Source organism: Coenobita brevimanus, chromosome 77 (genome assembly GCF_032717465.1).
Source record: "Coenobita brevimanus isolate Jiangsu-jjx chromosome 77, ASM3271746v2, whole genome shotgun sequence".
Taxonomy (NCBI): domain Eukaryota; kingdom Metazoa; phylum Arthropoda; class Malacostraca; order Decapoda; family Coenobitidae; genus Coenobita; species Coenobita brevimanus.
Genome location: NC_137030.1, coordinates 3,718,612 through 3,729,403, shown reverse-complemented (window position 1 = coordinate 3,729,403; position 10,792 = coordinate 3,718,612). Strand labels below are relative to the sequence as shown.

At 42.9% G+C, this 10,792-nt stretch overlaps 1 protein-coding gene across 1 annotated transcript in view; it reads right to left on the bottom strand.

Moving 5' to 3' along the window:
* LOC145408477 (proton channel OtopLc-like) overlaps nucleotides 1-10,571 on the bottom strand; it is a 93,331-nt gene extending 82,760 nt beyond the window's left edge. The window contains exons 1-2 of the mRNA XM_080279211.1: nucleotides 10,446-10,571; nucleotides 5,929-6,044 (exon numbers count right to left, since the gene is read on the bottom strand). Of these exons, the coding sequence (XP_080135337.1) occupies nucleotides 5,929-6,044; nucleotides 10,446-10,571 (242 nt within the window). The remainder of the gene's footprint in view (nucleotides 1-5,928; nucleotides 6,045-10,445) is intronic.
* Nucleotides 10,572-10,792: the final 221 nt, after the last annotated feature.

Here is a 10,792-nt window from a genome sequence, read left to right as displayed (position 1 = left end):
TTCTGTTCTCCTTTCAACCTTCTTTCCTCTCGCTCTCCTGCCTTCCAACCTTCTTTTCTCTCTCCCCCTCCCTCCTTCCTCCCTCCCTCTTTCGAACCTTCCTTCCTTCGTCCCTCCCTCCATCCAACCTTCCTTCCTCCCTCCCTCCCTCTTTTCAACCTCCCTTCCTCCCTCCCTCCTTCCCTTTAACCCTACCAACCTCTCTCAGTCAGCTGGCTTTGATGCAGTAATGTTGGTAGTTAAGGTAATTGTGGTAGTTGTGGTAGGTGCTGGCGATGGTGGTAGGTGTGGTAGTAACGCTAGTAGCTTTGGTAGTAATGTTGATAGTCAGGATAGTAATGTTGGTAGCTGTGGCATTAATGTTGGTAGTTTGAATGGTTTTGATGACTAATAAATACTGATAATATAAGTAATGTTGATTGTTATATAATGCTAGTAGTTGTGGTAGTAACGTTAGTAGTTGTAGAAGTATATGTTAAGAGTTGTGGTAATGCTGGGAGTTGTGGTAGAAGCATGGCAGCTGTGGTAGTAACGTTACCACTTGTTGTAGTCTAATACTGGTAGTTGTGGTAGTAATGCTGGCAGTTGTAGTAGTAATGTTGGCAGTTGTGGTAGTAATGTTGGTACCTATAGTAGTAATGTTGGTAGTTGTAGTAGTAATGTTGGTAGCTGTAGTAGTAATGTTGGTAGCTGTAGTAGTAATGTTGGTAGGTGTGGTAGTAATGTTGGTAGTTGTAGTAGTAATGTTGGTAGTTGTAGTAGTAATGTTGGTAACTATAGTAGTAATGTTGGTAGCTGTAGTAGTAATGTTGGTAGTTGTAGTAGTAATGTTGGTAGCTGTAGTAGTAATGTTGATAGGTGTGGTAGTAATGTTGGTAGCTGTAGTAGTAATGTTGGTAGCTGTAGTAGTAATGTTGGTAGCTGTAGTAGTAATGTTGGTAGTTGTGGTAGTAATACTGGTAGTCGTGGTAGCTGCTATTAATACCTCAACAAAGTAACTCAAAGTCATCGCTCAGGACGTTCAGAAAGGAGGAAACGGATGGAAGGAAGGAGGGAAGGAAGGTAAGGAAGGAGAGGGAAGGCGTACGGGAAAAGAAGGAAGGAAGAAGAAAGTGAGGAGGTAGGGAGTGAAAGATGGAAGAATGGGAGGAGGGCAGGGAGGGAGGGAGGGAGGGAGGGAGGGAGGGAGGGAAGGAAGGAAGAAAGGATTGAAGAAAGGATGGAAGGAGGGAAGGAAGGATGGATGGAAGACACAAAGAAAAAGAAAGTGGGAAAGAGTGAAGAGGTAGGAAAAACAAGAGGAAGAGAAAGGAGGAAGGAAGGAAGGAAGGAGAGAGGAGGAAGGAAGAGGAAGAGAAGGAAGATGACAGGGAGGGAGAGAGAGAAACGGGACAAAAAGGCAGGGGGTAGGGTTGGTAGGAGAAGGGGAGGAAAGGAGAGAGAAGGTGAAGAAAGAGTAGGAAAGGTAGGAGGAATGGAAACTAAGAGAGAGGGGGGGAGGGACGGAGGGGAAGAGGGATGGAGGGAAGGAGGGAGAGAGGGAGGGAGGGAAGGAGGGAGAGGAAGAGGAGGGAAGGAGGAGGGATGAAAGGGGGAGAGGTAGGGAGAGAAGAGTAACGCAATTCAGTGGATGGGAGGGGGGAGGACAGGGGTAGTGAGAGAGAGAGAGGGAGGAAAGGATAGGAAAATACACACACACACACACAGACGGGGTGGGGGGGAGGACAAGAAGAGTAGGGGAGGACAGGAAGAGGCAGAAGTAAGGCAGGACAGGAAGAGGCACGAGTGAGACTGGGTGAGGCAGGATTGAAGGAGGGTGAGGTAGAAGTGAGATAGGAGTGAGGCAGAGTGAGGTAGGAGGGAAATAGGAGTAAGGCAGGGAAAGGCAGGGTATGGTGAGGCAGGGAAAGGCAGGGTATGGTGAGGCAGAAGTGAGGCAGGGTATGGTGAGGCAGAAGTGAGGCAGGGCGGGGCCAGTACTAGTAGCACTGACTACTGCAGCTTTAACCTTCCTCCCTGCCTGCTGCCTCCCTCTCTGCCTAACCCCATGTCTCTCTGCCTCTCTCTCTTTGCCTCCATCCCTCCCTCTCTGCCTACCCTCTGTCTGCCTGCCTGTCTTCCACTGTCTCTGTCTCACTGTGCTTCCTTTCCTGCCTATCCTTTGTCTGTCTGCCTGTCTACTGCCTCACCCTTACCTCTGATTCCCTTCCTGCCTATCCTATGCCTCTCTTTCTTCTTCCTCACCCTGTCTGTCAGTTCTCCCCGTCCCTATATCCTGCCTACCTCACTGCCTGTCTTCTGCCTCACCTTGCCTTTCATTCTGCCTACCCTGTATCTGCCAGTCTTCCATCTCATCCTGCCTTTCCTCTGTGTCTGCCTACCTTCCTGTCTATCTGCCTATCCTGTCTTGCTTCACTCTGCCTCACCCTGCCTCGCATACCTGTCTTTCTCCTTCAATTCTCTCGCACAGCCAGGCGGGGTGAGAGAGAAAGAGAGAGAGAGAGAGAGAGAGAGAGAGAGAGAGAGAGAACTATTTCCAGATGATTTTAGAGCTAGCTTTAAAAAAACTGTAAGGAAATGAGCTAAAGTGCCGTGCGTGCTTCTCAAGAAAGACGGTTTTTAGAGCAAGCGTCTTTGATGTGGTTCTCTCTCTCTCTCTCTCTCTCTCTCTCTATTTTCTTTCCTCTCTCTCTCTCGAACATTCCATGATGGTTAATATTTTCCTTCCTTTCGTCTCTCTCTCTCTCTCTCTCTCTCTCTCTCTCTTTCACGCATAAACCAACCTTCAAATACCTAAATCTCCCTTCAAAACCCTTAAAATCATCTCACCATCAAATGAAATCCCTTAAAAAGAAAAAAAAATCCACTCAGTAAGACTACACTGAATGCTCTTACCTAAAAAAAAAAAATCACCAAAAATCAATCCTCTTCTTAAGCTTAATAAAATCGTCTGGAGGTAAGTAGAAAAAACTCTGAAAATCGTCTTACTGAAGGCTATGTACATATTTTAGGTTTTCAAAGGAGACTTAAATGCCCTAAAGCCTAAAACTGTCTTGGTCTATCCTACTGTAAAAACACCTATTCTACTTTGACATTTTCCTTTAAAACACCTATTCTACTTTGACATTTTCCTTTAAAACACCTATTCTACTTTGAAACCTATTCTACTGACATCTTCCTTTAAAACACCTATTCTACTTTGACATTTTCCTTTAAAACACCTATTCTACTTTGAAACCTATTCTACTGACATCTTCCTTTAAAACACCTATTCTACTTTGACATCTTCCTTTAAAACACCTATTCTACTTTGACATTTTCCTTTAAAACACCTATTCTACTTTGAAACCTATTCTACTGACATCTTCCTTTAAAACACCTATTCTACTGACATTTTCCTTTAAAACACCTATTCTACTTTGAAACCTATTCTACTGACATTTTCCTTTAAAACACCTATTCTACTGACATTTTCCTTTAAAACACCTATTCTGCTTTGAAACCTATTCTACTGACATCTTCCTTTAAAACACCTATTCTTTGACATCTTCCTTTCAAACACCTATTTTGACACCTACTCTGACATCTTCCTTTAAAACACCTATTCTACTTTTCCTCCTTTAAAACACCTATTCTACTTTTCCTCCTTTAAAACACCTATTCTACTTTTCCTCCTTTAAAACATCTATTCTACTTTTCCTCCTTTAAAACACCTATTCTACTTTTCCTCCTTTAAAACACCTATTCTACTTTTCCTCCTTTAAAACACCTATTCTACTTTAACATCGTCCTTTAAAACATACTTACTTAAATCTATCCTTAAGTTCTCCTAAATATTATACAAATTTCCTTATAATTCTTTACTATGTCTTTATTCACGACCCCTTAAGTACGGCTCAATAAAGGCTATACTCATTAAAATTGTTATTAATATCGTCTTAAAAACAATCCCTAAAAAATAAACAAAACCCATCAACCTAAAGGCCTTACTTATTAAAAAAAAAAAAAAAAGGAAAACTACAATAAAGCAGCCTTAAAAGTGTTCTATCAGGGTATGGCAGGGCAGGGTAAGGAAGGGGAGGGTAGAGCCGGGAAGGGAAGGGAAGTGAAAGGAAGGGTAGAGCAGGGAAGGGAAGGGAAGTGAAGGGTACGGCAGGGAAGTGAAGGGATGGGTAGAGCAGGGAAGTGAAGGGAAGGGTAGGGGAGGGAAGTGTGGGGAAGAGTAGGGCAGGGAAGTGTGGGGAAGGGTAGGGAAGGGAAGGGAAGGGAAGTGAAGGGGAGGGGAGGGGAGGGGAGGGAAGGAAAGAGAAGGGAAGGGAAGGGAAGGGAATGGAAGGAAAGAGAAGGGAAGGGAAGGAAAGGGAAGGGCAGGGTCGAGAGCACCGGACAGGTCATGGCAGGGAGGGTGATAAGTGTTTTAAGGTCAGTGTGTTGGTGGGTGGGGTCAGGGAAGGTCAGTAAAGGTCACACTACTGACACCACTGCAAACACTACCACTTCCAACACTACCATTACCACTACCATAACCATAACTATAACTGCTGCTGCTACTACTACTACTACCACTACTGTACAACTATCTTTCTATACTGTTCATGCCCTGTAACCAAAAGTAAATAATAATAATAATAATCCATCCATCCATCCATCATCCAATCCTACATTGCCCCATCAGAAGCGTAGGAGCCCGGGGCTAGGCGGTTGGTCCCGACATTTAAGATGAGTGATATAATAATAATAATAATAATAATAATAATGATGATGATGATGATGAAAGCGTGAGAGAGAGAGAGAGAGAGAGAAATTTAGATAATTGCATGACGCAGTAAACACACACATTAGGGAAATAAAGAAAGATAAAGAGACAGGGGGGTGCATACCGAAGTGAACAAGTGGAGGGAGAGAGAGAGAGAGAGAGAGATGACAGGGTGAGAAGGGAAAAGAATAAAAAAAGACAGTGAGCGAAACTGCAACAAAGAGAAAGGTAAACAATGAAAAGACAGGTGATAGAGAAAGAAAAAGAAAAGTGAGATAAACAGAAAAAGAAAGTGAGTCAGAAGGTGTAATGAACCAGACTGAGAAAAAGGAAACGAGTTAGAAAAGTGAGAGAGAGAGAAATTGAGAAAGGAAAATGGGATAGAACGAACGGAGAAATGAGAAAGAAAAAGTGTGAAAATAAGCAAGGGATAATGAAGGAGAATAAGAAAGGAAAAAATTGTGAGAAAATGAAAGAAAATACAATGTGTGAAAAAAGAAAGTGAGAAAGTAAGCGAAAAAGCTAGAAAAAGAGAGAAAGAGAGAGGAAGAATGAGACACATTGACACTCACTTTGCATTCTTATGGGGTAATATTCCGGTAAAGAGAGAGAGAGAGAGAGAGAGAGAGAGAGACCAACGGAATATATAACAAAACTGAGAGAGAGAGAGAGAGAGAGAGAGAGAGAGAGAGAGAGAGAGAGTGAGTGACGGATTGAGATAATATATAACAAAACTGAGAGAGAGAGAGAGAGAGAGAGAGAGAGAGAGAGAGAGAGAGAGAGAGTTATGGAGCGTAAACACCATCACAACCTCACTTACTTAGCAATCTCTGGATAATACTCGCACAGAAAGAGAAAAAGTAACAGACAGGATAAAAAATCAGATACAGAAACTCACATGGTTACCGAGATAAAGAAAATATGATTCGCCTTCACAATAAATAAATAAATAAATAAATAAGGTAAATAAATAAATGCAAAACCTCAGGAGAAAATGTGACACAGGAAATCCTACGGTTGACAAGACAAAAATATGAAAAAACTCCCCAATAAGTAAATAGATAGCGCTTGACTGACTGATAGACTGATAAATAGACACAGATAGATAGATAGACTGATAAATTGACAGATAGATAGACAGATGGATAAATAACAACAAGTATGTCCCTTACTTGGCGTTCTTCGGGTAGTACTCTAGCAGTCCCCTCCTGGATTCCAGCGTGCCCGTGTAGAAGCTCTCAACCCGGTGTGTGGGCGAGGTGTGCGACCCATACCCGTCCGCGTTCAGCTGTGTGGGGGAGAGAGAGGGTTAGGTCTGTGGGTAAAGATAGACAGACAGATAGAGAGATAGTTGGATAGATAGATAGATGGATGGATGGAAAGACAGATGGACAGATAGATACACACCTACATACACATACACACACACACTCACACACACACACACACACACACAGGAAGACGAGACATTATCATCATTCCAAGCTTCATAAAATATCGTAAAAAATCCAGGGGTTATACAGACCAATGCGCACTCAGTTTTAAGACCAGGGACCCGACACTTTCATCTCTTGTGGTCTGAGGTGAATATAATTGTCTAGTGTTAGCAAAAATAATATACAAATAATGGTCCTCCGGTGAAGCATGTTAAAATAAATCCTGCATCAACGACTTCACTAGATCCTTCTAACCTGACAAAGTCCCCTGACCCACCTCAAAGCATTTCACTATCCCGTCATTGTTCTAACCTACCCCTGACCCATATCTGCTTAGCTGATGGCCTAGTGTAGTCAGGCTGGATGGGCGATTTGACTAAGTACCGTACACTCAGGGCGATCTGATTTGTACTGAAACTCACTCCTGACTTCAAAACTAATGCTCACCAAATTAAATGCATCCAGGACTGGGTATTCAAGCTGGGAGAGTGTGACCTACCTGATCAGGTGAAAATAAACAGACTAGTGTATACCATAATAATTCGTCTATTCTGCCTCTTCTACTACCAGACTATATCATTCATCTTCAGGTGTCTGGTGGTGAATGAATTAACTGTAGCGGCCGGCACACACAAGCCTGACCCGCCCTGGCCACTTTACTACTGTGTACACGTTCGAGCCTTGTTTTACGGTGTAGTGGACGGGTTAAATGGTGTGTGTGTGTGTGTGTGTGTGTGTGAGAGAGAGAGAGAGAGAGAGAGAGAGAGAGAGAGAGAGAGAGAGAGAGAGAGAGAGAGAGAGAGAGAGAGAGAGCACACCTAACGTGACCTGGTTTTCATGGGGACCAGACTGTCTACCGTAATTTAGAGAAAGAAAGAGAGAGAGAGAGAGAGAGAGAGAGAGAGGGAGAGGAAGGGAGACCCGCTTACATATCGAAAGGGGTAATATGGATCTATCTATTACCATCTATTACAGGTATGAAATATAGTCTTAGATATAATTCTTAAGGAATATACTAGTCACAAAGAAGTGTTATTAGTAGAATTATGGGTCTCTCTCTTAAATCATTCTTATCGCTCCCTCCCGACCCCCTCCCTCCCTCCCTCTCTCTCTCTCTCTCAAAGTAAGAGAGTGGGCCTCCTTCACGCTCTCTCACTCTCTTTACATGTTAATAAACTACTATAGACTCGCTCACTCATCCACTCAGTCCCTCTCCCCCCCCCTTCTCTCTCTCAACCTCGCTCACTTGTTCTCTTTCACTCTTCCTCGCTCACATTTCGTTCCCCACTCTCTCTCTCTCTCTCTCTCAAACCCTTACTTCTCACAACACTATCTCTACTCATCACTCACTCCTGCACACACACACACACACACACACACACAGAGGACTCTAAAAGGGAATATGAGAAAGACACGAAGAACTGTGGAACGAGGTCGAGACGCTATGAAAACTGGGTCAACTACGCGCTATATATAAACACACACGGGAGGTAAACAAGCAAACAAACAAGCAAACAAACAAACATCTTAGTATACACGGCTGCTGATTTTGATGTTTCGTGTAGTAAATTCTCTCTCTCTCTCTCTCTCTCTCTCTCTCTCTCTCTCTCCCTACCTACCTATCTATTTATATTTTACCTATCCATGTATTTCTCTCTCTCTCTCTCTCTCTCTCTCTCAAAACTGGTTCGGGAAGCCTTCACGTGGTGGCACTGATATGGTCGTGTGGGGCCTCTACCTAGTTACACAAACGTCGTTCAACTCTCTCCCTCTCCGCAAAAGGAGGATAGTGGACTGCCGTAAGAGGACAACTTCAGCCTGCACTCCACCGGGTTCACGTTTCAGATGAACCTGGGGATACTACTACTACTACATTAACAACTACTACACTACAACAACATTAACAACTACTACACTACAACAACATTAACAACTACTACACTACTAATACTACAACAAAAACAACTATTACTACAACAACAACAACAACTACTACTACTACTTACATCAACAACTACTGCTACGGTACAACAAAAACTACAACTACTACTACAATTACTACTACTACAACTACTACTACTGCAACTACCACTACTACTATCCCCTATACTGTTGCTGCATACAGATGATTTTAATGCTAGAATGAACTGGGAAAAATACTTTGAGGTGGTCTGGCCATGTGGAGAGTGTGGAGAATGAGGAAATAATAAAGAGAGTGTATGTGAGTGAGGTGGAGAGGAGGGAGGGGGAGACTGAGGATGAGATGGAGTGATGTGGTGGAGACATACATGAGGGAGGGAGGGGGATGTGGGTTTGAGAGGAGGCAGCCAGACAGCAGAGGACAGGGTGACATGGAGGCGATTTCTTTGTGAGCACTCCTTACGGGAACGTTTTTTTTTTTTTTTTTTTTTTTTTTTTTTTTTTTGGGGGAGGGAACGCGCGCACACGTCAACTATGCATGACAGGAAAATCAGTCGCCTCTGGTAATACATTTGGGGGATCATTTAGCCTCCTCAAAAAAAAAAAAAAAAAAAAAAAAAAAAAAAAACAACTCTGGGGTCAGTATTCTCGTAAGATAAGGAAGCTCCCTAGCACCTCTTCCTCAGCGATTTAATCTCCAAGCTACCCGTTAACATCCACGTGTTTGCTTCATACGAGTATATCTTGTAACGTCGACTCAGATTACACGAATAACACACAAGAATAAAGTAACGCAGCAGAATCAAAAATAAATCGGTAAGGAAGAGGTGTTGGTAAGACTGCAAGAATAACACACAGAATTAAAGCAGCAGAATCAAAAATAAACCGGTATGGTAGAGGTGTTCGTAAAAAGCAGAAAAAGAAATAAATCGGTAAGGGAGAAGTGTTTGCAAGATTGCATGAATAACACACACGGATATAGTAGCGCAGCAGAATCAAATATAAGTCGGTAAGAAGCTTTAGTAAGAAGCAGAGTCAGAAATAAACCGGCAAGGAAGAGGTGTTAGTACGCTGAATCAGAAATAAACCGGTAAGGAAGAGGTGTTAGTACGCTGAATCAGAAATAAACCGGTAAGGAAGAGGTGTTAGTACGCTGAATCAGAAATAAACCGGTAAGGAAGAGGTGTTAGTACGCTGAATCAGAAATAAACCGGTAAGGAAGGGATGTTAGTACGCTGAATCAGAAATAAACAGGTAAGGAAGAGGTGTTAGTACGCTGAATCAGAAATAAACCGGTAAGGAAGAGGTGTTAGTACGCTGAATCAGAAATAAACCGGTAAGGAAGAGGTGTTAGTACGCTGAATCAGAAATACAGCGGTAAGGAAGAGGTGTCAGTTAGAAGAATCAGAAATAAATCGATAAGGAGAGGTGTTTGTAAGACGCATAACACACAAGAACACAGCAACGCAGCAGAATCAGGAATAAATCAGTAAGGAAGAGGTGTTTGTAAGACTGCACGAATAACGCACAAGAACACAGTAACGCCGCAGAATCAGGAATAAATCGGTAGGGAACTGGTGTTAGAAAGCTTCCTAACGTCACGTGAAAACCGCACTTAGGGATTTGCCTCGTCAGCCTCCCCCCCAGTTAATCCCTGATCCGGTTTTGTGTACACGATCCTACTCTTCAGGCCTCAATGTACTACTGTGCACACTTACTGTACTTCAATATATATTTTTTTATTTCTACAGGTAAGCAGTTTTTCGAATTTGTGCCATGTTTCTTTCTTTCTTTTTTTTTTTTTTTACCAATTCTCTTCATACCTGGTGTATCTATTCCTTGGGCCAATACAAGCAGACATCTTTTCTTTATTCTCTCTCTCTCTCTTATTTTCTGCATTTCCTTGAGCATGCTGGCAATCTTTTATCTTAGCAAATGATTTTATGGACCTCTCTAATATCATCATCATCATCGACCATCATCATCATTTTCAGCCTTCTCCTTCTCACCAAGACAACCACCATCACCATCTTCTTCAGCCTCTATCTCACCACAACCACCGTCATCATCAGCCTCAGCCTCCTCCTCATCATCATCATCTTCAGCCTCCTTCTCACCACCACCACCACCACCATCATCTTCAGCCTCCTCCCCCTCCTCAACACCATCAGCTTCAGCTTCTTCCTTCTCCTCCTCACCATCAACTGTCATCATCATCTTCATCCTCCTCCTCACCATCATCATCAGCCTCCTCCTTATCATCATCATCCTCAGCTCCTCGTCCTCAGTATCATCAGCATTATCACCAACATGTAATATACGGTAATTCTCACCTTAACGACAGTACCGACGGGTGTTTGGTGGACCTCCAGCATCTGGTTGTCTGTGGCGTCGTGTGGTGAAGACTCATCCATGCTGGCCAGGGGAGGGTCACGGGACAGCAAGAGACGCTCCTTCATCTCACGAAGGTAAGGGTATTCGCCACCACCACCCTCTGTTGTGGAGGGAAAATGGAAATATAGGTTAATCTGGCATAATTCATCCTCTATATTGGAAAAAAGAAAATGTTAATCTTCAATAATAATAATAATAATAATAATAATAATAATGGGCATCTCTCGTAGGTACGGGTATTAGCCACCACCACCCTCTGTTATGGAGGGGAAAAATGGAAATCTAG